The following is a 24,541-nucleotide window of genomic DNA, read 5'->3' as shown; positions in this document are numbered from 1 at the left end:
GAATTTATACAAAAAAGGTGGCCACAACTCCCAACCAGCCTGCTTCTAGGGACACAGGGCAGGATTAGAATCCTGTTGAAAAACAACAACTACAAATAAATCTTAGGTCCCTAAAAGCCCCAGCTGGATGGTCCCAAGAGGTAGTTACTAACTACTGCCAGCTGCTCTCATGGGAGCGGCAGGGGGAGGGGCTAGAATAGGAATCATCTAAAGCTGTGCTTCTCAAACTAGGGGTGTTCCAGAGTATGTAACATTTTGAAATTTCCTGAAGTATCAATTTTACTTTGGAAGATTTAGGGGACAAAATAATTTAAAAAGAGCACTGTGTTATTCCAAAGATATACACAAAACATCCAAAGAAATGTAAACAGTCAAGAGTTACACACCACCCCTGCCACCCCTGGAAAACACTTTCTTGTATAAACCTATTGAACAACAAGGGAAGAATACACACCAAAACCTTGGATTGTGAGCAACTTGTTCTGCGAGTGTTCTGCAAGAGAAGCAAACATTTCTAATAAATTTTAACTTGATAAACGAGCAACATCTTGCAATACAAGTAGTACGTGACACGTCATATGCTCACGACTGAACTAATGGGTCTTCTCTCTCCCTCTCACTGCGGGACTGTGAGTGATCGTCTCCCATGCTCGGATGCTCGGACTCAGACTGCGGTGTTTGGCAAAAATCAGTGATTTTTCAGAACGTTGTAAGGGAACCACAATTGGCACTCGTGTATTTTTTGTCACTTCAAAGCACCTATGGACAGTCCTTTGCTTTTTCCGGACAAGAGTAAGCTTAGGAGTAATTTGCTTCATTCTAGGTGAGGATGCCTGCAGATACAGACCCTTTCCTCTGCTGCCTTATGGCCAGTTACGTGAAATACAGTATGTGACAAGAGTTTATTATTACTGTTCTGTAGTCAGCATCCAATAGTGATAGTGAAAGTCATCCTACATTATAACCCTCCTCTCCGTCTCCCTCATACCAGCTATGATGGTCTCCAAAGGTAAGTGCTGGCTAATTTCTTTTTCTCTATATTTTGTATTTTCTTTTTTATTTTGTACATTACAAATCTTCTTCTGAGTGGAACTAATCTTCTGAGTTTCCGTTATTTCTTACAGAGAAATTCACTTTGATATACAAGTGCTGTGGATTACAAGCATGTTTCCAGAGCAAATTAAGCTCTCAAACCAAGGTTTTACTGTACTTAAAAATTTTAACACCAGCTATCTCAGAAAAGTAGAAATGAAGATCATACGGGAAAAAGAATGTATCCTAATTATACCCACCTTCTTCAAGAAGTCTTTCCTAGCGTCTCTGGTTAAAATTCCTTCATTAATTTTCTTTCACCATAGTACCAAAACTACATATATTGTCTTACCCATTCCTATTTCAATTGAACAGTCACTGTACTAAGCCCCTGGGAAACAAAGACATACTACTGGTTATCTGCCTTAAAAAAAAAAAAAGGTTTAGTGGGAAAGGCAGACACATAAATATCATAAAATAATGTGTTAAAGGGTAGAGTTACGAAGTCTCAAAAAGCAAGTAAAAATCAACCAGGCAAGATGGGAGTCAGTAGGATATTAGAGACAGAAGTGACTTCACGGCCCCAAACTGCCACTGTAAAACCTGGTCAGAGGCAAGAAACAACATGTCCAAGTGTTTCAAGGATAGCAGGGATGAGAGTGAAAAAGTGGGCACGACCAGAACGCGGAAAGGTTTTGTATGCTCTGTCAGGGTACTTCAACTCTCCCGAGGACAGGAACTGAAGGATTTGAAGCAGAAGAAAAATGTAGTCGAGTTTTATACTGACCACACTGGAGACTATATGAACGATGGGCTGAAGGAGACATGACTGGAGACGGGGATTTAGTTTTATGTCACAAATAAGTCTTTTCTGTGTGTACTGCTTCATGGCTCTTGGCCCATCTTCCCATCAATTATATCACAGATGGGAGCGGAGAGGCGGACAGGTACCACACCTGGAAAAGGTCTACAGCCATAGAGGATTGTTCCCCCACCCCCACCCCAGGCTCTCCTACACCATTTTTAAATTTCTTTCGTGGCACTTAACACACTCTCCCCTGCACTTGCTTTGATGGTACAGAACTCTGACTGTACATACCTCTTCAGTCTGAAAATTAACTGCACCCCTAGATTCTCTCATAGTTCGACAAAGTTAGCACAAAGTCTTTGGTAAAACATATTGCTCAAAATAACTCTCAGATTGGGGGCACCTGGGTGGCTCAGTCGGTTAAGCGAGCGACTCTTGATTTCAGCCTGAGTCATGATCTCCCGGTGTGGGAGTTCTAGCTCCACGTCGGGATCTGCGCTGACAGTGCAAAGCCTGCTTGGGGTTCTCTTTCTCCCTCCCCCTCTGCTGCACATATACACTCTCAAAATAAATAGTTTTTAAAAAAGTAGAACTGACAAATTTATTAAAAATAAATAACTCTCAGATCTCAATTTATAATCCTTACCTCTCTCAGACTACATTTCCAATTGCCCAGTGAACGTCTTCAGCTGGATATCCTATTAAGACTCTCAAACTTAACCTAATTCGCATGGCTCTCGATACATCTCCTCCCCATTGCCAAACTAATCATGCTTCCATCCATATTTAGGTATTTATCCCAACCCTGAGTCATCTGACTGTGCACATTTCTTACTGCCATCAACACTCTGCTGCCAAATGGTGCATACAGACATCTCTTGTATTTCTCTCTCCCTTTTCCACTGCCCTAGTTCAAGCTTGGAAACGTTTCCCTAGCTCTCCCCCTCCCCCACCAAACCTACAGTAGCTGTCAGGATTGCCTTATTAAAGCCGAGATGTGATCACTGCCATTTCCCACCTTCAAGTAGCTGCAAGCGCCACAATGACAAGAATCATGCCCAGCTTCACTCACTGCTGTAATAACGCACAGCCCAAGGTTCCTGGGGCATAACTGGCACCCCACGATTTACTTAACCTATGAAGGTTAGAAGCCTGCGAAGCTCCACTCTCTACGCCGTAAAAGTAAAATCAGCCAGACATTTAAGTCCCAAGTTACCTTTCCAACCCTAGCTTTCACAATGTCTCAAGTTTTTCCAGGTGCCAGGTAGTAAATATTCTTCCCCCTTCGGTTCCTGTCGCATTCTCCCTCTTGTCGTACCGATGGTGAGCGGATTATTGTCCTCGTCAAGTAACACCCCACTATGTGCGTCCTCTAGTTTCTCCACCGGATGGTGATCCCAGCCGATAAGGGACGGTCTCTGTGCCTTGAGTTCCTAGACCGGTGCCTGGCCCACCAGAGGCGCCCAGTAACTGTGATACGAACGCACGAATTACTGAGTGAACGGGTCCCTCGAAGCTGTCATCCTCCCCGTCAAGGGGAGGGGAAAACAGTAAATGGCCTCTTCTTTCGGTAGTTTCGCTACCTTTTGTTACTGAATACAATACATATGTTGAAAAGAGCATACATCGTAACTGTACAGCTTGTTAATTTTCACAAATGAGCACACCGCGAAACCAGCCCCCAGGCCGAGTACCAGAACATTAACGGCAGCCAGAAGCCTCCCTGCCCCTCTTCCACTGTGTGCCCTTTCAACCGTCAAGAGGCGGGAGACCTCAAATCCTGGGTCCCCGGCCGCGGTGAGAGACGCGTGCGGTCAGTAAAGCCCAAGAATCCGCAAGGAACTCACCCACAAACTTGAAGCGACTCATGGCTGCAGCCCAGGCTCCTCCCCGGCGGAAGCGGAAGTGGCGTCCGTCGTCCCGCCCTTCCGGCCGCCCCGCCCCTCGGCCCGGCCTCCGGCTTCCCGGGAGCCCCCGCGGCCGCTGGTGGAAGCGGGCCATCATGGCGTTCTGCGCCCCCGGTGCCTACTTGACCCACCAACAGAAGGTGTTGCGGCTTTATAAGCGGGCGCTGCGCCACCTGGAGTCGTATTGTGTTCACAGGTGGGAGAGGGGGACCGAGGGCGCGGGGAGGTGGTCCCTGGGATCCTCAGGCCTCGGGGGACCGAGCGGCTCAAGGACAAGGAGGACGAAGTGGGAAGCCGGCCGTAGACCCGGGTTCGAATCCAGGCTTCGTCGCCCCTAGCTGCGAGCGAGACCTTGAAGAGTTGTTTATCTAGCCTAGGCCTCAGTTATCTGTTCAAGAACAACGATGCAAGACCAGTTCAGAGGGTCGCATGACGATTAAATGAAATAAAGTGCCTAAAGCNCGGGGCTCGAACCCACGAACCGAGAGATCATGACCTAAGCGAAAGTCGGACGCTCAACCGACTAAGCCACCCAGGCGCCCCTTATTCTTAATGTTAGCAATAGTATATTGTTTTCTTTAGCCCTCAAAACAACTCTAGGAGTCAGGGATTATTTAGCCTTATTTTGCAGGTAAGGAAATAGAGTAACTTGCCAAATCCCTCCAGCTGGGGGCTGGGCCAGATTTTAAACAGATGCCTAACCCCAATACATCATCAGTCTCCCACCCCTGGAGTCGGCTTTCCTTTCCTTAGCTTCATCCAGCCCTTTCCACCATTTTTACATTCACAGAATTCTTTACCAGCCACATAGTTCTCGTCTTTCTTCTCTCTTTCCATCCGAGAGTAGTCTTAGGACATAGTCTTCAAACACATAGATTTTCATGACCTAGATGCAGTGCCTGGTAGCAACCCAAGATGTGTAGATGCCAGGCCTCATAAGAAGCCTAAAGCCTGGTCCCAGGAGACGAGCTAAATTATTTTAAAATGGGTTTTCCCATTTACCTGGGAAAAAGCGCTAAATGATGGAAAACCAAGTGGGTCTGAAAAAGTTGTGGAGGGTATCCTTGAAGCCCGGATTGCATAGTTGTGATTATTGGAAAGCCATTCACCTATTTCGCTTTGCTGTAGACAGAGAGGTGGGCAGGCTGAACGTTGTAGAATTGTTAGTCTCTTCCCTGATTTTCCTCATTCATTCATCTGACAATTTGCAGTTCAGGTTCTGTGCTGGCTACAAAATAAACAAAAATTAGTAAGTCCTCTTTCTCCTTTGTAGCAGCTCATGGGTTAATGGGGAAGATGGACATGTAAACAGGTAACAGAATTATCAGTCTTATAAAGATGAAGGAAGTTGAGCTCTCAAGGATTCAGGTAACACTGAATTGCATCTGGGGATTTTTTTTAAGTTTATTTATTTATTTGTGAGAGCGCGCACCTGAGAGGGAAAGAATCCCAAGTGGGTTCCACAGTTAGCACAGAGCCTGATGTGGGGCTTGAACTCACAAGCTGTGAAATCCTATCCTGAGCCCAAATCAAGAGTCGAATGCTTACTGACTGGGCCACCTAGGCGCCCCTGCATCTGGGAATATTATGGAGGAAAGAATGAAAGCATCTCCTATGATAACATTGACTCAGCGTTTTTTAAGTCGTACTGATGTCCTCTCCTGGGACTTTCCTTCCTCCCTTTGTCCTCAGTGCTGTTTGTTCTCCATGGTTCCGTCCTTGGTTATTGGTGTATATACTTCAGGGAGCCTCATTTAATGCTAGGACTTGAGTTCCCACCTACACTCGCTTGTGTGTAGAGCTGTTTGCCAACTGTTTTGTTCTCTGAAAGTCAACTTGTCTTAATGCCTGAAAACCAAACTCTTTTTTTGCTGCCTCCTTCTGATCCTCTTCCCAAATTCCCTGTCTCCGCTAATGGCATTATTAGTAGTGGCATTACTCAGCCACACAGCGTTAAGTCTTAGAATCGTTCTCATACTCCCTACTTACCGCTCTGCCAGTGACACGTGTACTTGTGTGCTGTGTATAATTGGATACTGATTCTTGTAAATCCTCTCCACGGTAATAATATTAGTAGTTGACATAGAGCAGAGGAAGTACTGTCGGAAGTGTGATATGATTTGGCTTATCAAATCTTTAGGAAAAGTCTAAGATCTAGGTACTTGTAGAGGAGGAACCATGGCCTAAAGACATTAATTTACCCCAGGTTACATGGCTAGTAAGCTAAGATTGAGTCCTAGCCAATCCGATTTTAGCGGACGTGCTCATGATTCTGTAACGTAAATGTCTCTCTTCTGTCTCCTAGCGTCTCAGTTGCCTGCTTCAGGCCCGTCTCATCTGTGGCTTGGGTTATTGAAAGGCTAAATGATCTCTATCTATCGTTTCTTCTAGAACCTGACTTTAATTTGCCTGCAGACCTGCAGTTAGTGTCCGAGTCAGGATTCAAACTCAGATGTGACTGATTCAGGCAGTGTAGCTGCCGTGTTAACACCTCCCTTCCTGCTCATCTTTGTATCTCCAGAATTTAGCACAGTGCCTCGCACAAAGTAGGAGGGAACTCAGTAAGTTGTCACTGAATGAGTGTTGAATGATCCTACAGAGGCTATAGTTTTTCTCTTTTGCAAATTATTTTTTTGTTGTTTGAATCTGCATTCTTTCTTTTGAAGGAGAGTGTGGGGAAGGTGGTTAGGTTTTTGGTACAGTGTTTTAAATTTTTTTTAATGTTTATTTTTGAGAGAGAGACAGAGAGACAGAGCGTGAGCAGGGGAGGGACAGAGAGGGAGACACAGAATTCGAAGCAGCTCTAGGCTCTCAGCTGTCAGCACAGAGCCCGATGCAAGGCTCAGACTCACAAACAGGGAGATCATGACCTGAGCCACAGTTGGAATCTTAACAAACTGAGCCATCCAGGTGCCCCTAATACAGTTTTTTTGGTGTGTTTTTTAGTTTGTTTTTGCTTTTTGGCTGTTGGTTTTTACTGTGGGTCTCAGGGGACTGCCGAGGAAGCAGTCCTAACGATGTGGCTCCTCTGTTGGCAGGGCCCAGGGAAGGTCCAGGCAGTCATGCTACACGTCCAGAGGGGTTAGTGGAAGTACAGCCTCTTTGTCAGGCAGTAATCCTGCTCAGTGGAGTAGATCACGTTTCTCATCTCCACAACCATTTTGATTTAAGGGACAAATACCGCTACTTTGCTTGTTTGCTGAGAGCCCGGTTTGAAGAACATAAGAATGAAAAGGATATGGTGAAGGCCACCCAACTGCTGAGGGAGGCCGAGGAAGAATTCTGGCACAACCAGCACCCTCAGCCCTACACCTTCCCCGAGTCTCCAGGAGGGACCTCCTACGAGAGATACGAGTGCTACAAGGTGGGCGAGCGTCGCGGGGGCGGCCACAGACACTGTTCCCCCAAACCACCTGCCCTGCGGGGGGCAGCGAGGCCTACGTTCTGACAGTTGTGAATACTTTTTCTGCGGGTGTCTGTTTCCTCTCTCCCGGGTGACATTTAGGCTTTTCTTTCGAAATTCAGCTCCAGGGTCTTGCGGTATCGTTTTTGAGAAAGCAAGGTGCTAAATTGGTATATAAAACCCATTTTTGCATCTTAAAGGTAACCAATTTGGATTGGTGCTTAGTATTTCAGAGCAGTTACGGGTAAGGATTCCACAGAGCGTGAAGAGAGCACGGGTCGGGGAGGCATGGTGCCAGTCCCCTCTGGTCCGGCCTGGAGGTTTCTGGGCCCTGGGCTCTTGGACTCTGAGGAGCCCTCTGCTGCCCGCCGCGCAGTGCCAGAAAGTCTGGTGCGTGCGGTGCTTGCAAGGCTGCCCCGTCACTCTTGCCTTCGCCTCCCGGGCAGGCCCTGTGGCTGGCACGTCAGTGCCTCCCTTGGGCCAACACGGTGATTTCGTCTCCATACAGGTTCCTGAGTGGTGCTTAGATGACTGGCATCCGTCCGAGAAGGCAATGTACCCAGACTACTTTGCCAAGAGAGAGCAGTGGAAGAAGCTGCGGAGGGAGAGCTGGGAGCGGGAGGTGAGTCCTCCCTGCCTTTCGCCGCGGAGCTCGGCCCCGGGAGGGAGCTCGGGTGTTGTTCCCCGTGCACAGAGGCCCAGGTTCCGGTGATGACAGTCACCGTGGCCCCTTGCCTCCCAGATGTCCTGCCGTTCTAGGGTGTGTTAAATGTGGCGTTCACAGCCTTCTCGCAGACAGGTGACAATGTCTGGCTTTTCTGTTAATTTTGCTCTTCCTCCTCCTCACTCTGACCTGCTTTCCATCCCTGCCTGTCCCTTAACTTACCTCTCCACCAGCGCCTCAGACACTTTTCACTCCTCAGGTCCGAGTTACATTTTTTTTTTTTATTGTTTTATCTATTTCTAAGAGAGAGAGAGAGAGAGAGACAGCGTGAGCAGGGGAGGGTCAGAGAGAGAGGGAGTGACAGACTGAAACAGGCTCCAGGCTCTGAGCTGGCAGTCAGCACAGAGCCCGACGTGGGGCTCGAACCCAGGAACCGTGAGATCATGACCTAAGTGAAAGTCGGACGCTTAACCGACTAAGCCACCCAGGCACCCCTCGAGTTACATTTTTAAAAGCTGAGCGTTGCTGTGACGAGAAGGCCGTGCTGGAGAGGGCGGGAGGGGGTGCGGAGGCCGTCCGGGGGGTGTCACCCTTAGTCAGACCATGGCAGCCACGGCAGGGCGGATGCGGCAGACAGGGCAGGGATCGATTCGGGATGTCATTTGGAGGGACGTGAAGGGTGGCTGAGTGTGGGGGTGCGTGAGGGGCAGGGAGGAATCGAGAATGAGTTCCAGGTTTCAAGCATTAGCACCTGGAGTTCGGTGATGGTTTATCGAGCTAGAGAAGATGAGGAGAAAACAGGAGTCAGAGGGACAAGCAAGCACTTGGTTTTCAGTTTGTTAAATTTGAGAATCTTGTGAGACCTAAGTGCAGATGTCAGTAGGTGACTTTGGGTGTAGGAATTGCGAACTCAAAGGAGAGCTTTGAGCTCGAAATAGAAATTTGTGACCTATCCATTGTTTTAAAAGCCACAGAGGGGCACCTGGGTGGCTCAGTCATTTGGACAGCTGACTTGGGCTCAGGTCATGATCTCACGGTTCGTGGGTTGGAGCCCCGTGTCGGGCTCTGTGCTGACAGCTCAGAGCCTGGAGCCTGCTTCGGATTCTGTGTCTCTCTCTCTCTGCCCCTCCCTAGCTTGTGCTCTCTCTCAAAAATAAACAGATAAACATTAAAAAATAGAAGGCACGGAAATATAAGTGATCCTTAAGAGAGTGGAGAGAAGAAAATCACAGGCGCTGCCCCTTGTGCAGCCAGGAACGGAGCCGGCAGGGCACCCAGCAGGGGGAAGGGGGACAGCCAGGCCGGGAGAAAGTGATTCAGGAATGGCCGCTCAGCCTTGGTCACCTTTGCTCAAAGTTGCTAAAAGGTGGAATAGAGTGAGGCCTGGAAATCACATCCACAGACTGCGGCCACGGGAAGGGCATTCATTAGTGGCCTTGAGAGCCTTTTGGAGGGTTTAACCGCACTGGTGGGAGCGGGTGGAAGAGCGAGAAGGCCGCTGTGGGGTGGGGGAGGGGCGTTCTTGTGACGTTCTCTAGAACTGCCACTGGAGGCCAAGGCATAGGATAAGAAATACAGTGCGGGTGGGCGTGCGGTGAGGCCGGGGACGAAACTGACAGCATCGAAGCGAGGCGAACGGGTCAAGGAGGAACGCTTTTGAGACGAGGGATGGGATCCCAGGCGTGTGTGGAGGCCTTGGAAAGGAGAACGGGTTCCTCCTTCGAGAGAATTGGACGAAAGATGCGTGGAGGGACGTTTGGGCCAGAAGCTTTGGTGAGAGGAGCAGGAGAGTTTTGTGGGGTGGCCTCTGGTTTCTGGCAAGGAGGGAAAGGCACGAAGTGGGCGCAGCCTGTTGGGGCCCTGCGGGCGGGGAGCGGGCGGGGGCAGGGAGCCGGCCCAGGGCGGGGAAGGCCCCGCTGAAGCTGGGAGTGGTTCGTGTGCTGGGATCCCAGGCTGCAGCAGTTGTTTCTTTCCAGCAATACAAGCTGCCGGGGTAGCCCGGAAGGTGGGCAGTTACCGTTTGCCCTGTGGAGAGTGCCAGGAGCCTGGAGGCTGTTCCATGATTGTCCCGGCGGGAACTAAGTGGGTCAAGTAGGCACTAAGACAGGAGGCTGATGGAGAGAGAAGGGCAAGTTGGGTCAGAAGATCTGTGAACCAGCTGTCAAGTTTCAAGAGCATCTTCACAGGGACATTTAGGCACGAGCCGGAGACGGGCACCGCGCTTGGATAGTGGGACATTTGATTGACGATTCTGAAAGTCATATGGGATCTTGTGATAAGGCCCAGGGTGTCGCCTGCCGGAAGTCCTCGGCCAGGGAGGAGGGGAAGGAGAGTCACTGTGACCAGGCAGGGCAGTGTTCGCTGAGGAACGTGTCCTGTTTTGGGAGGCGGGTGGGAGCATTTATTCCTGGAGAGCAGTCAGTCACTGGTGAGGTGACCGCAGAAACGTTCTTCCTGTACCCCCGCTCGTCTCTTCGGCAGGAGTCAACAGCCATATGCTGGAGGCTCCGGCCACCCCCAATCCAGAACTTTTTCTGAAGGAAGCTCAGAAAATCTTGGCTCTGGCGGTGGGTCTCTTCCGTGTCCTCNGTGTGATTTCATGTTATGTCTTGTTCTGGTTGCTGTTTGAGAGGCTTTAAAATGAGTATCTCTAACATAGAAGAATTAAGGTTTCCTATTGGTGCTTTTGGAGAGCTCATAGCTGAGACACAGAAGTAAGTCTTTTGAGGGGGTACAGGTGGGGGACCGTAAAAAGGGGTAATTATCAAGATTTTGCTTAGTGAGTAAGAGACAGGGGAGGAGGGTTTCTTGGCTTTGCTGTTTTAAGAATGGGAAAACCTTGGGGTGCCTGGGTGGCTCAGTTGGTTAAGCGTCCGACTTCGGCTCAGGATATGATANTCCAAAAAAAAAAAAAAAAAAAAAAAAAAAAAGGGAGAACCTTTAAGGAGAACTGTTTTTCTTAGTTAAACTGTGGGTATAAAAATAAGGCAGGTATATATACACCCTTCGCAGTAGTAAAAGCCAGAAAGCATGTAAATGTGACACAGAGTCAAAGCGGAGACTTCCCTGCAGCGTATTTCCCAGTCAGTTTGACTCTAACTGCTCCTCCCTTCCCCCTTGTAGGTTAAGCAGCTGCAGGAGGAAACCCCGCTCGGTGGTCCCAACACTGAAGCTTTGCCCCCAGCCCGAAAGGAAGGCGATTTGCCCCCTCTGTGGTGGCATATTGTGACCAGGCCCCGGGAGCGGCCCATGTAGACTGAGAGGAAGACGCCTCACCAGTTACGCTTGCAAGTGGAGTAAGTTCCAGACCATGTACACACTTGCCCTAATAAAAATAACTCCATATGGTGTGGCTGACGTGTTCATCTGCGCGTTAATGTGACACCGAGTGACTGGGCCGCTGTCATCTCCTACCACCTGTGCCAGAAGTATGTGGAGTGTGGTCAAGTGTCCTCTGCCGCAGTGAGTCCTGTCCATAGCACAGGTTATCGGGGACACGCACAGAACCAGATACGGAGTCACTCTGAGGATTAGTTAACAAACTCTAGTTGAAGGCTTGGTGGCTGGAAGGAATATCAAGTCCAGAGAAGGTGTGCAAGGATTAAGGACTTGAGACACCATCTTTGGTTTTCTAAAGATGCCACGAATGAGATGTTGGTTTGGTTACAGGGAAAACTCAAAACAGCACATTGAACACATAAGCATGGCGTTTATGGGGCTCACTCAGGGGGGGTGCAGTTTGGGGCTTGCGGTGAAAGGGTCCAGTCTGAGATGAAACTCTGGGACACTTATTTTGGAGGCAGTGTTCCAGCCTTGCTTCCTCTCCCGTGGCCTGGATGGTCTGTAGACTCACAGGGAACGATTCTCCCACAGAGAACTCAGGATGTTGGAAGAAGTTTCTTTAAACGCTAGAGCCATTTTTAAAATCATCAGCCAAACCCACCTGCTTTTAGTTGGTGATAACTCATTAGGACTGGGTTCAGATAGTTCATTGATTGAGCTAGCTAGTCTTGTTGGGGGCTCACAGCCACCACAAAAAACGATCTGTGGATTTTCTGAGGAAGTCCAGCCCGAGTCTCTGGGCTGCTGCTGACAACCAACTAGGACTTGCAACTGAATTTTAATAAGTCTTGAAATACCGTTTTCTTTTTTTCTAGTGGTTCTTTATTTATAATGTAGGCTGAAGCAATTGTTACAAGGTAGAAGGGAGACACATTACACAATTGTTATTTATACAAGTTTAGAACAAAAAACTGCACAGGGAGAGGTCAACTCTCAGTACAAACTAGCAACTAAACCACAATAATTTACCTTGAGAAACGATTTCTTTATTTTTAGCTGTGACACTGCTTTTACAATATGCAAAAACACAAACAGAACTACCCAAGGTGTTTCGTCACATTCTTTCTACATTGAATTTGGCAACATTTTATATTAAATTTATTCAGATTATACTAACGTTTAAAAACTAAACACGTGAAAAGCTGTACCAAGGTACAGTCACATCCATTTATTTCGAAGGTTTAAAATACCACTTTTATCTATTGTAATTACCTTGCAGTGATTTCTGCTTTTGCAAAAACCATCTCAAGCATCATATGCACAATGCATCAGCTACTTTTAGTCATCAAGATTGGTGGGCTAACCACAGGCACTACTGTTGCTTATATTCTGTAGAAGGAGCTTGTTTTTCAAAGGAAAAAAAAGCTTAAATAGTTTCTAATAATCATGCCTTTGCTTTAAAGCCGGAACAGAAAATGCCCTTGAGCAATCACAGCGGTGTTAAATGTTAATATACAGAACAGTGACTATACAGGTACGTTACTCTCACATCCAATGCACTTATGTATTAAAGCATAAGGTTATGTAATTGAAGGTTAGTGCCAACAGAAACCTGCAGGGGCTGGGGGACCCTCCAAGCTCCTATTCCTGCGGAGGAACAGACCTGACTGCTTACGGTGCCTGCTGGGTTTTCTCAAACCCAGTTGGCTTCTGCAAACAAGATGCCCTGTAAACCTACAAATCTCTGTTGGCTTTAGGGAATGGGCATTAGAACAAACCGAACTTTCACTTAAAATAAGAAAAGACATAAATCCGTTCCAAAAACATTACCTAGAATACAAAAAAAGGGACAGTATAGTGGTCAGATTCCCAGTGACAATAAATAAATCCTCCTCTCTTCAGTGTTTGATATGATGCCAATTCACTGCCATTTGTTTAAAAGAAGATAAGAAAAACAAGCCCCCAGATTGGTAAACACATTGGCAAGTTGCTAGATTCCAAGCTGGTTACCCTTGTTAAATCCGCTCGAGTTTTTTCAAAATATTTGGGCTTTTCAATGCGCCCAGCCTGCTGGGCACAGTTAAGTAAAAGGCATTTGCTATATCTAAGAATTCCCTGCTATCGTCATTTTAAAATGTCTTTCACATTTTTCAAACTGCCTTACCCTTTTTGGATGTATTTGGATCCCATGAAAGTGGGTACAAGAGATGAGTAACTGAAGTGGGGGGGTCTAGGTCGAGCCGGCGGCAGCAGCATGCATGGGACTGGAGGCGGCAGCTGTGTGCAGTCAAGAGGAATCGTGGGAGAAAGGAAGTCCTTAAACACCCTACAGAAACAAACACTGCAATCCGGTATGGCTTATTCGGATGCATTTACCATGAAGATACTAGAAATTCAACCTACGAGGCTACTCTTAAATGTTAACAGGATCGGCTATGTTGACAGTGTGCCCCTCCCACGGCCCTCCCCCCAATCCCAACAGAGTCTACCATTTCCAGATTCACTTGTTTCTGAATATTGCTCATCAATTGTTCCTCCTGCTTTTCTCAGCGAGAACATACTACATTTAAGTGAAGATTTTACCCCTTTATCCGTTTTGTTTGTACATTAAAATAACTTGAATTTGCTTCTAAGCCAGACTACTAACAATGCATCTACAAAAGCTTGCAGAAAAAAAGAGAAAAGAAAAAGTAAAGTATAGTTATCCTTTTCTTCTGAAATTAACTACTTCGTGGTTCCCCTGTCCCGACCCCTCCCCCCATTATGCATTTAAAATTTTACAAAGACTTGTAAAAAAGTTAAATGGAATTTGGCACCTTCAGAAAAATCAAAAGGGAAACTTAAGATTAAAATGTGCAGAAAGAAAACTCAATATTTACAAATTAAAAGATCAAAGTTATGTCAGTTACGTATGTTGCTTTTAATTCTTATCTAAAGGTGTCGAGTACTTTCAAAAGAGCTGTATTCTGAGTTGCCTACAAAATCTTTTGTCTGATTATAGATTGGAATGGATCGAGACAAATTAGGTTTTATGGATTAAACAGTTCCTTCCCCACTGGCAGCATTTCTTGGGAGCCTAAGAGAGCCTACGAGAAGCGAGGGGCGGAGCGGTCATTTGTCGTGGTCTTCTTCAGTTTCACGCCCCTTCGGATGGCGTTCAGCATGTCTTCCCCTTGCGGCGAATCTCTCGGGCTCAGGTCTGCAGCCTCACTCTCCGGATTCTGGCCTGGGGAAGCAGTGGCACTTGAGGGATCCCTTTCCTGGTCTTCGGCCTCGCTTTCTGGAATCGCCTGTCTGTGCTCCTCCGGGATACATGACTTCGGGCCTGGAAGAGGAGGGTTGACGGAGGCTTGGCCGCTCCACATTGAGGAGGGCATGCTGGTGACACCCTGGGGGCCCTCACCCACAGAGGGCGACTCGGGGCTGTGCTCACCCCTCTCCTCCGGCCCGTCGGGGGGTGCTGGCAGCACCCCGGGGAGGTCTGGGACCGTTGGGGTCTTGACAGGGATCACGGGGGTCTTGATGGGGATGGGACCGGCTCCGATGGTCCCCCGGCGGACAGAAGGCTTGGTGGAGGGGGTCCGTCGGATGGTTGCAACCCCTGGGGTGACCATAGCGGGTCCGAGGGTGGTGGGGAGGCCGGCAGTTGAGGCCGGGCGTTTGGCCTGGAACATGCGTCGGTAAGACTGGCTGATGTCGCTGTTTCTCGGAATGGTGGACGATTTGTCGAACTCCTGCTGATCTGCCTCCTGGTCCCCGCTTACAGAGAAATAATCATAATCTGAAACTGATGATAAGATCTGATTAGAAATCTCCAAGGCAGCAGCTTTGCTTTTTGATTCTTTTGTGGAGGAACGAAAGGCACAAGAGACCAGGTGCTTTACCCACACCCTCATCCCAGCCCGCCCCCATCTCTGCACCATCCTTAGAGGCCCCCAACATCTGAGAACCCCCCTTCCCCCCGGCAGGGATCTTCGTCCTCCCGATGTAACCCTGGGTGCTAGAACGGTGCTGGACGTCACGGGCACACACCCCTGTGGAGGGGTGAAGCACATCTGAAGGTCGGGCTACAGCAGGGCTACCCGCCGAGCTGCTCCAGGAGGAAAAAGGGGTGAACGGGGAGAGAAAAGAAACTAACTCCACAAACACTCCAGAATTCGACAGGAGGAACAAGCCTCAGACAGACGACCACAGACCTTACTATCTCTTAAGGGACTGGTCAGGCGAAGGCTGGAAAAAGAATGGAGCTACTGGCAACGAGCCCCCGAAAACAGGTACAAAGACAGGCGCCATCTGCCAGGTGTGTCTCCTCTCAACACTGGAGTCACACGGGAGGCAGAAGCATACAGAGTGAACGTCTTAGAGCAGGTTTCTGGACGGCAGCAGCGCTGCCGGCACTTGGGGCAGGGGGGCTGTGCTGTGTATTACGCGACATTTAGCAGCATCCCTGGCCATCTACTAGAGGGTAGTAGCACCCCCTCCTTAGGTGACAGCTGAAAATGTCTCCAGACATTGCTCAATGTCCCCTGGACAGCAAAATGGCCTTCCACTGACACCCAGTTAGTCCTCGAAGCTCTGGCAGGTGGGCTGCAACATTTGGTCACCACCCCCTGATGCGCCTTAGCCCCGGCCGCAATCTTGCTGGTCTGCGTGTGCAGCGGAGAGGGAGGTGGTGTTAGCAGGGGAGCTGGCGGGAACAGGCGAAGAACTTGGGCCTTCAGACCTGAGGTTCAAACGCCAGCGCTGCTCGTTAGCTGTGTGGGCCAGGCCCTGGGCCTCGCTGCCCAACGCGTGAAATGAAGGTGAGAATACGCCCTTCCGTAAGCGTGAATGGGAGAAGCACTGGAGCGAGGCCCGGCCGCTCCTCTTAAATGGGGAAGCTTAGCACAAAGTGCTACGAAACAAGTGGCCAGATTCTCATCTGCAGCACCTGAGTTCGCACTGGGAGCTACCCTGCACCCGGATGGTGAGATGCGAGAGAAGCTGACCGGACGGTCACCTGAAATGGTAGCCGCCTGATGGCCACAGGTCAGCTCTCAGGAGCGTTCCCGGGGTTCTGAAGCCGGTGTGCCGGCCGCGGCTGCTGCTGTGCTCATTCTTCTGCCCCCTCCCGGCAGGGAGGGCACCCCTTTCCTCACCTGCCAGCGCTCAGGAAGCCCGCCCGGAAGCCCCGGGCTGCGTCATACCTTGGGAGGGGATGGTGTCCTCGGAGCAGCATGGCGTGGTCGTCTGCGTGCTGTAGCCGCTGGAGCACTGGAGCGAGTCCCGGCTGCTCCTCTGCGTGTCCAGCTGGAGGCCCCGCGACAGGGCCAGCGCCAGCTCCTCGCAAGCCTCCATCTCCTCTCCAGGCTGCACGCGGGAGGAAAGAGAGACACAGAGAAGCCACAGGGGCCATGAATCCCCTGTCTGATGTCCCCAGGGCCCTTCTGCATCACCGTCTGTGGACCCTACCGAGGCTCCAGAAATTTCAATACAAGTCTTTTCCCTGAAGGCCTTCTAACCAAGACAGAGCAGGGAGTTGGGGGGAGGGGGGGCAGGGCTCAGGTCCCTCCAGCCCCAAGGCTGACTAGGCCCCCCTGCTGCTGGCCAGGTCCAGAGGGCAGAGAATAAAAGCATTACCCTGGTGGCAGCTGACACGGTCATGCTCCGTGGTCTCTGAGCTTCCTCGGCAGCTGCAGGCGCGCCACCCACAGCAGTGGGTCCTCCTCCATTGGGGTCTGGCTCCCGCTTCTCCTTGCGGCGCTGCAGGGTGTTCACCAGGGGCTGATCGTAAGGTCCTGGCTTGGCCCAGTCCTGAACAGAACAAGTGTGGTCAAGCCCCAGGGCCTCGGCCTCCATTTGGAAGGCCACAGAACCCACCGGACAGCTGCCTGCAGAAGGCGGCTGGCCCCCTCAGGGGAAGCTCAGGCTAGGACAGGCCAGCAGGCCCTTCTATGTCCCCAGCCAGCTTGAAAAGAAGGGAGTGGAAAATCCTTTGGGGACTCCCTGGGTACCTCCCCTTTCCTCATATCTGCCCAAAGATTAAAAGCCCTCAACAAGACTCAGCCACCTAACAGCTGACCAACTGTCTAAGGTGTCTGAAGGCACCAGCCAGTGGAGAGCCCATCCCCAGGGAAGGTGCCCGCCCCCTCCCCCGTACTGATGTCTAAAGGAACCCTCTCAGCTCCAGCAGCCCAAATGTCTTCACTTGAGCGACACGGCCACCAGAGGGCACTCAAGGAATTCAGCCACTCGCCCTGAGGCTGGATCTCAGCTTCTGGGATACTGGACCCACGCCCCCCGCCCCCCCCCCAAGGAGCCCTCAGGATGTGCCCTCTGAGGCCTTCACGTAGGAACCAAAGGCCTCTGGGGTCAGCAGGAAGACCCTGAGGGGCCTGAGGGGTCCACACTACCTGTGAGGGATTAAGTCAAGACCTGTTCTAAATGCCACAGCCTAGGCTACTCTACTATTCAAATTCGGGATACCTCCTCTCACAATAAAGTAGGATATCCTCCTCACGTCAGTTGGACTCACTAGGACATAATTTTAAAACTTTGTTTTTATATTAAAGCAAATGTGTTTTAATATAAAACAAATGAGACTAAAAGTCTGCATTTATTTTGAAGATAAAACATGGGAAGCCAAAAACATACTTTGGATTATGGTTCCGTTACCATGGCCCAATAAGGGACTCCAGGGAAAAGTCTGGGGCACATGGCTGAGGAGGGCAGTCCCTCCCAGCCCCTGGTAATAGTGACCCCCTACAGTGGCCCCCAGCAGCGTGGACCTGCTTGCCGGCCCTGCGGTGCCGTGTCTGGGATCACCGCCCAACCTCTAACCAGGCTGAATGAATCTTTCTGAACGGGAGCCTCCCCCATCTCAGCTCCACGTGGAAATTTCTATCTCAGATCTGCCTGCTGCTTTTTGGTTCTTCCCAGTGGGAATTTTCTTAGGGAGAGGTGTTATATGGGGAGGAAGGCAGAGTGTGGAAGGAAGGGGCGGGGAGGGGGGATCAGGATGAGGACCGTGGGACAGAAGAGGGGGGAGAGCACAGAGCCATGAGAGGGGGAGGAGGGGAAGAGAGGAGGGAGGAGAGACACAAACCTTCCAGCTAGGGATCTGAGATGACGGGAACATGCCGGGCCCAATGGTGTAATAATGAGCGTAGTCTGGAAGGTGGACAGAGGTGACCCGAGGGAGCAGGCGGGAGGCAGGCAGGCAATGAGGGGAAAGGCTTGCCCCCACGGGCCCCACATGGGACTCACTTGGCAAACTACAGTGAGAAAACCCGTTAGACAACTGGAAACAAAACAAACAAAAAAGGGGGGGGGAGGAAAATAAAATTAATATAACAGGATGAGTGTGGAGGTACAAGATGGCATTGACATTCAAGGGAGGAGGGAGACCCGAGTATTTATGAATAAAACAGGTGGCGGGCTCTGCTGCTCCTGGATGACCAGTGGTGCGAGAGAAAGGGCCGCGGGGCGAAGAACGCACAGTGGACACCAAACAAGCGTTCGGTCAAAGAAATAATTTATCTCCATTTCAGAATAGTTTGGAAATTGATCGGTGTCCTTAATTTTTTGCCGTTTTGGATGATTTATAACCAATGGAGCATAATTTCACGGTGATAGTGATTTGTTCATCTCATTATGCAAATTAAAAAAATTCTCAAGCATCAACTGAAAACTGTTCATTCTGGGTTTCTGAAATCATCACACTGTTCAGGAGCAGATTCCAAATCGGGGTGAAGAGGGGGGTTGGCGAACTAAAAGGCAGAAAAGCGCACAGCCTTTGATGCAGCGAGACGTCCCCGTCCAACGGTACAGCGACAAGGCCACGGTGGGTGGGGTGCTTGGGAGGGGGAGGGGGGATGGATGAGCGCACGACACTTTTGAGAAGAAGCCTTCCACCTCCGAGCTCCCCATACCCCTTCCTCTCCCTCAGGACACTGCAAGGTCATTGTCCAGGAGCCAGGCACCCTTTCAAGAAAAAGCCCTCAGCCTTGTTCCTCTCTCTGTCCCCACGAGGGGCTGCTCCGGGGGTGCACTTTACAGACTTTGACTTTCAGGTTCCTGGCGGTGACAGTGATGGTGGGCAGGGGAGGGGGGGTGGCCGCGGTGGCCGGGGCCCAGCCGGTCACCTTCTCTGTGGACGCCCAGGCGCCCATGGTGGAGCCTGAGCTGACTGAGGTGGGCGAGCTGCACTCGCTCACGGACTGGCAGGTTTCGGAGGCTTCAGAGGAGGCCGAGCTGGACGAGTTCTGCAGCAGGGAGGGACCACAGGCCACCAAAAGTAACAGGAAATCAAAACAAGAAGATGGGGCAGGGAAGTGCACGCACAGAGAGAGAGAGAGAGAGAGACAGACATATACACAGAAGAGGGAAGGATGAGAGAAGCAGAGGGTTAGGGTTATTTTTTTCCCTTTGCCAAAGCTGCACCCACACAGAGGCTTTCAAGCCCTCGAAAAGCAGCATGAGACGCGGCAAGGTCCGGGCCTGCCTGATGGGCAGCCCCCCAGGACCCTGGTGTGTGTGTGTCTAGTGTGTGCCTGACACTGGCCAGGCGCTGCGGCTCTCCATGTTCCCTTGGACATTTCTTCTCATCCCACAAGCCGAGGCCCAAGGGGGGCCTGCCTTTGCTATCTCCCAGGGGCACAGGCATACTTGGTGCCTGAGGATTAACCCCCTCCACCACCACCACCCAGCTTGGGCTTCTGCTCCACACTTTCCAGTCCCTGGCCTCTCCCTGTGTCACATGCAGCCCCTGCACCCATGGAGGGTGGTTTCCAGCTATGAAGCTACATCTTCACGGGACAGGTTTTTAGGTTTCTCTGCCTAGGAAAGGATTTTCAGGTTTGGGGCAGTGAGGCCCTGAGGTCAGTGCAACATTTCCTATGGCCATCTAGGGAGGGACGGAGCATCTGGAGAGATCTGGGGCATTAATTACAGAAAGGAGGTCTGACTTGGGAAACATCTCCTTGCGCCGATCTTTATTACGCCTCCAGTATTGCCAGTCTCCAGCGCCAGCCGGGGTGCATGCCCCCAGCTCAGGCTCCTGACATTTGGCTCATAGGCAGGGACCGTGCCCGTGGGCTATTACGTCTCAACTTTCTAGTCCCGTGACAGGTGCTCAAAACTACTGAGTGGATGAATGACAAAGACCATCTCTTCCAATATAAACTGGGTCCCCTGAGATAGTGCTTTGGGCACACCCAAGAATTTAAGTTCTGTTCACTGCTAACTGCAATCTCTGGCTCATCCTTTTGTTTAAGTAAGCCCAACCCTACTGGGGTCTACTGTTACTTCCTCAAAAGCGTTCCTGCATTCACTGCCAAGGAGGCCAGATTCGTGTTTCTGTCCACCTCCTTCAGGGCCAAAGGGAGAAAGGTTCTGGCAAAGGGACAGAGCTGTAGCTCTCCATCCTGCAAGCGGCAAGGCTCCAAGAAGGCACTTCACTGCACGGGGTCCCGCAGAATCAAGGCAAGGACGGGCTACCCACTGGATTCCCTGGTGGCTCCTCAAACTCTGTGTCCGGTTGGTGGTTCAGGAGCCAAAGTTTGAGGGTTTGGATTTACGTTCCTGTCACTTCTCAGCAGAGGAATCTTAACCTTAATCTAAATCTCCAATTTCTTTCATTTTTGGAATAGGGATCACTAATATCTAACAGAGGAAGAGAACGTGAAATTTTATATGCATCCATCTATGAACAGAGCGCTTAATCAAGTGTACAGAGAGGCCAGTTATCACTGTAATTTACTAGGCCTGTTTATTTTGGTCTCTCTAGTTCAAGTATATTCAACTTGAAAAAAAGAACCAATGAACCACTCCAGGTCTGCAGGTTCCTATTTCTTTTGGCTTCTGTTCATTTTTCCTAAAGAACCTCTTGCCTCGATGGAATGAATGGCTCCAGGAGGAGACCCTCACAACAGACGTGGCCCCTGCTCCTGGACACGAGTGGATTAAGACAAAGTTTGAAAAGGGCACAGTGGAGGAAAATGGGTGAATTCTTAACCTATGCCATCACTTGGCATTGACTGAGACCCATGTGACCGAGTGGAGAAATGAAGGGCTCCTGCCCCTTATAGATGTGTGTGCCCTTCCTCTCATCCTAAATAAGGTAACATTACTTTGGGGGACTGGATTCTCTGGTCCACGTGACTTGTACAATTTCCTTAACTTTCCCTCTACCTTACAGCTGTAAGCAGCTGTAATGTCTTTTTTTAAAAAATAAAATTCTCTATTAAATTTTGCAGCATCCCCGAGCTTATTAAAACTACCGTACAGCACCCTAGAGTTGCTAGCCAAGGAACTCAGGCACCGGCTTTTAGAGTTGAGTAAATCCCAGCATGCCAACTTCTGCTCCCTCAACACTACTGGAAGCAGAGACACTCGCTTCGGCCTGATCCACACACACAGTCTTTGGCAGGAAGGCTGGAGCACGGGGCCTCTCTTATTTTAGAAAGGAGCGTCAGCGCACGATATTCTGTTAATTTGTCAGTTGATTAAAAACACACACAGGATTAGGCTGCGCGTTAGAATAGCCTTGGAAGAATTGCAAATTCCTGTTTTCCTTTCAACCATTCACACTCTGCTTTCAAGACCCACAGGTAGGTGTGGTTTAGGTCTGCCACATAGCGGGGGACAGGCGGGTGACACCTTTCAGACCAAGCCAAAGCGCCCCAGCTAGGACAAGTGCGTTAGAACTCAAAGTCATGGCTCTTGGCCCAGAACGTCTCTGTCTGAAAGGGAGTCTCTACCCCAGGAAGACAGGCCACAGTCTCCTGGGACAGCTGAAAAACGCCAAAGGGACCATGGAGCTGAGAACCTGTGGGTTCACCAACGTCAGACACATCGGGCAAGAAATCTTCTGGCTCAAATTCCCAAAACACCTCAGCTGCTTTTTCTACATGAAGCGTTCCCCCAGAACACTCTCCCAGGGGCACCTCACAGCTGAGATAGAACAGAAAGGGCTCTCGATTGGTTGCGAGAGACCCTTCGTCCAGGTCTCCAACCTGCAGGTCACATCACTGTGCAGCCTGGGTGAGTCACATCTCTGAGCCTCCGTTTCCACAACAAAACAGGGATAACGGTACTGCACGTGGCTGTCGGGGGGACTACACGGATTAGCAGACACAGGACGTCCTAGGGTGGTGCCGGGACACAGCGTCGGTGACAGAGAAGCAAACTGGATACCTGGATACGAGATAAGCACGTGACCTTCCGAGTCCAAAGGATCTTGGGCCAAAGGCTGGGTCACCGCAGTGTGTACAGCAGGCGCGGAGCCTCGTGCTCCCAGCAGGTGGCACTGTGGGGCACCCTGGCCGGTGGCGATGCCCTGTGTCTGCTGTTTGTGCCGCTTATGACTGAGTGGGAAGCCAGGGCCCTGGCTCTCAGGGAAAAGAGGTCGGCGAGGGCAGCGCGGGAAGGGCGTCACGGTACCCTGTCCAGATCCTGCTTCCTGCTGCAGCCGGGCCCACTGGGCTGGGTCTGGAGCCGCCGGCCCCAACTGTGGCTGGAAGATTCCACGCCTTCCCTTCTCCCAGGAGCAGAACACCCAGGGAATTAGCTGCAAGGGCTCTAAGGATTCATTCTCATCCTCACACCAATTGCTAAAAGGAACCGGAGAGCGCCAAGGAAGGTTTCCGAGGCACCATTCAAGGACAGAATCTCCGCCATTCAGAGAGCAGCAGACATGGCGGTGGAGAGGGAGCCACCGTTGCACTCATGTCCGTTAATGAAGCGTCATGCTAAGCCCGACACTTACAGGGATGCCGGAGGGCAGCCAAACTTCTCTGGATCCGCCTACTTACCTGAGAGGACTCCCCAGACCAATGTGGTGACTTTGACCATCACCACCCTGGAGACAGGCTTCAAACCCAACTTACAGTTCTCACCCTTTGGGGAAAGGACACATCTAAAGATGAGAAATTAAACCAGAGGTTTCTTGCGTCGAGAGGACAGGGGTCTGCCTCAGCCAACATCTGTCTTTGGAGCCGGCCAGTGATGGTGGTCCGGGCACCAGACGTCACAGCCGCTTCCGGAGCCCAGGGCCCCCTTACCTGGTTGGGGGCCTCTGGCGGCATGGGGGACGGTGACTTGGACTGGAAGGCGTCCTGCGAAATGAATCCTGAGTCGTGGGAGGACACGCTGGACAGGCGGACAGGCGCCTGCTGGGCCAGGTTGGAGCTGCGGTAGCGGTAGTGTGAGCTGGGGGAGTGTGTGTGAGAGCCGCTGGAACGCGAGTCACTGCTGTTGACGCTGTTCAGGCTGCTGTGGGGGCGGAGGGGACGCAGGCGTGCAAGGTTAAGGGGCAGGGACGGGGGAGGGTAAGGAGGCAAACAGAAAACAACGGAACAGGGGAGGGGGCAGAACATAATGTAATCAGCCGGGTGCCACAGAGAAGCTGGGCAAATGGTAAGACATGTTTCCAAAACACCAAATCATTAAGCTAGTAAACACGAGGTTTCTTCATGTGAGCAAGCGGGGAGAAAAGTGGGAGCCGTCGTAACGCAGGTCCGCCAAGACTCACTTCTCTGATGGTACAGTGAGGTGTCCCTAGCACGGAGGCCCAGGATTCTAAAGAGTCAAGGGCTACCCAATGAATTCAGCCATGTCATCTACCGCCAGAGCTAGAGACCTAATGTCTGTGGCATGATCTTATCTGCTCATCGGCTTGCAGAATCCCCTGACCCTGGAGCGAAAGCCACCAAAGCCCCAGCATCAGCTCGTTAGTATATTCAGAGCTCTCCCTTAGATGCACCATCTGGGTCCAGGAAACCAAGGTCAACCCAGACAAGCATCGCTTTGGGAACGCAAGTGCCAAGGGGCCTCTCAAGGACATTTCATCCTCCACGAGCCCGGTTCAAGACCGTCGTCAAGAACATCAGCACATCAACTCAGTGCTTTCACGTGTTTTACCTCCTATTACCAGAGTCGGTGCTTTAATGAATGGCTTTCCCCGATCATAGGAATTTCTATGTGAGAGTATCTGCGGACCCAGTGTGAACAGCACACCTCGTAAGAGGCAGGCAGCTTTCAACAGCTACAGGCAGACGAGGCTGAGCTATTGCTTCCGAGGTGAACAGTAAACAGGATGTCGAGAAGCACCCCCTCTGGGTGCTCTGCGTTCCGTCTGCGGTTCTAACAAGTATGCACTCTAGCAACTCAGATTATAAAACCCAGGAAGCTGAACAAAGCCCCACGGTCCAAACGAGCAGAACGGACAAAGGGAAGCATCGGAAGGCCTAGAATAAACAACCCAGGCTGGGATTAGAAAGTGTGTGGCGTCTGCTCCCGGCAAGAGGCTCCTGTCAAACTTCACAGACCCTGACAGCTGATGAGGTAGTCAGGGCTGCGTGACTGTTCTAGGCTAGAATTACTTGACAACGAATGTTCCGACAGATATAGGGGAGTGTGCCAGAGGAAATCACTGCTGCTGGGGATAATTACCATAATTTTTGCTT

The 24,541-nt window shown here is 50.6% G+C and overlaps 3 protein-coding genes across 8 annotated transcripts in view; 1 reads left to right on the top strand and 2 right to left on the bottom strand.

Annotated features, from left to right (window-relative positions):
• TATDN1 (TatD DNase domain containing 1) overlaps positions 1-3,731 on the bottom strand; it is a 45,096-nt gene extending 41,365 nt beyond the window's left edge. Inside the window, exon 1 of one of the 2 annotated variants that reach the window (XM_077764343.1) lies at positions 3,688-3,731. In XM_077764343.1, the coding sequence (XP_077620469.1) occupies positions 3,688-3,709 (22 nt within the window). In that variant the 5' untranslated portion in view covers positions 3,710-3,731. Of the gene's footprint in view, positions 1-3,158; positions 3,300-3,687 lie in introns of those variants that run through there. The other variant, XM_077764349.1, reaches the window with a different exon arrangement.
• Positions 3,732-3,787: 56 nt separating this feature from the next.
• NDUFB9 (NADH:ubiquinone oxidoreductase subunit B9) lies at positions 3,788-11,166 on the top strand. The gene is made up of 4 exons (XM_077764330.1): positions 3,788-3,943; positions 6,919-7,111; positions 7,659-7,772; positions 10,938-11,166. Exons 1-4 carry the CDS (start codon positions 3,843-3,845, stop codon positions 11,067-11,069), a joined length of 540 nt encoding a protein of 179 aa, XP_077620456.1. The 5' UTR covers positions 3,788-3,842; the 3' UTR covers positions 11,070-11,166.
• A 794-nt stretch (positions 11,167-11,960) lies between these two features.
• Positions 11,961-24,541, bottom strand: part of MTSS1 (MTSS I-BAR domain containing 1) — a 163,968-nt gene continuing 151,387 nt past the window's right edge. The window contains exons 10-15 of one of the 5 annotated variants that reach the window (XM_077764317.1): positions 23,138-23,348; positions 19,220-19,339; positions 18,181-18,375; positions 16,716-16,889; positions 16,283-16,445; positions 11,961-14,883 (exon numbers count right to left, since the gene is read on the bottom strand). In XM_077764317.1, the coding sequence (XP_077620443.1) occupies positions 14,183-14,883; positions 16,283-16,445; positions 16,716-16,889; positions 18,181-18,375; positions 19,220-19,339; positions 23,138-23,348 (1,564 nt within the window). In that variant the 3' untranslated portion in view covers positions 11,961-14,182. The remainder of the gene's footprint in view (positions 14,884-16,282; positions 16,446-16,715; positions 16,890-18,180; positions 18,376-19,219; positions 19,340-23,137; positions 23,349-24,541) is intronic. The other 4 variants (XM_077764312.1, XM_077764303.1, XM_077764320.1 and 1 more) reach the window with 4 other exon arrangements.

This window comes from Crocuta crocuta, unplaced genomic scaffold, assembly GCF_008692635.1.
Source record: "Crocuta crocuta isolate KB4526 unplaced genomic scaffold, BGI_CrCroc_1.0 scaffold260, whole genome shotgun sequence".
In the NCBI taxonomy this organism is placed as follows: domain Eukaryota; kingdom Metazoa; phylum Chordata; class Mammalia; order Carnivora; family Hyaenidae; genus Crocuta; species Crocuta crocuta.
The sequence above is the reverse complement of the archived record's forward strand: the minus strand, read 5'-3'. Positions and strand labels throughout refer to the sequence as shown.

Coding starts and splice junctions, on each gene's coding strand:
- NDUFB9 (XM_077764330.1), top strand. CDS start 3,843: ATGGCGTTCTGCGCCCCCGGTGCCTACTTGACCCACCAACAGAAGGTG. Junction 7,112..7,658: donor AGAGATACGAGTGCTACAAG/GTGGGCGAGCGT, acceptor GTCTCCATACAG/GTTCCTGAGTGGTGCTTAGA. Junction 7,773..10,937: donor GGGAGAGCTGGGAGCGGGAG/GTGAGTCCTCCC, acceptor TCCCCCTTGTAG/GTTAAGCAGCTGCAGGAGGA.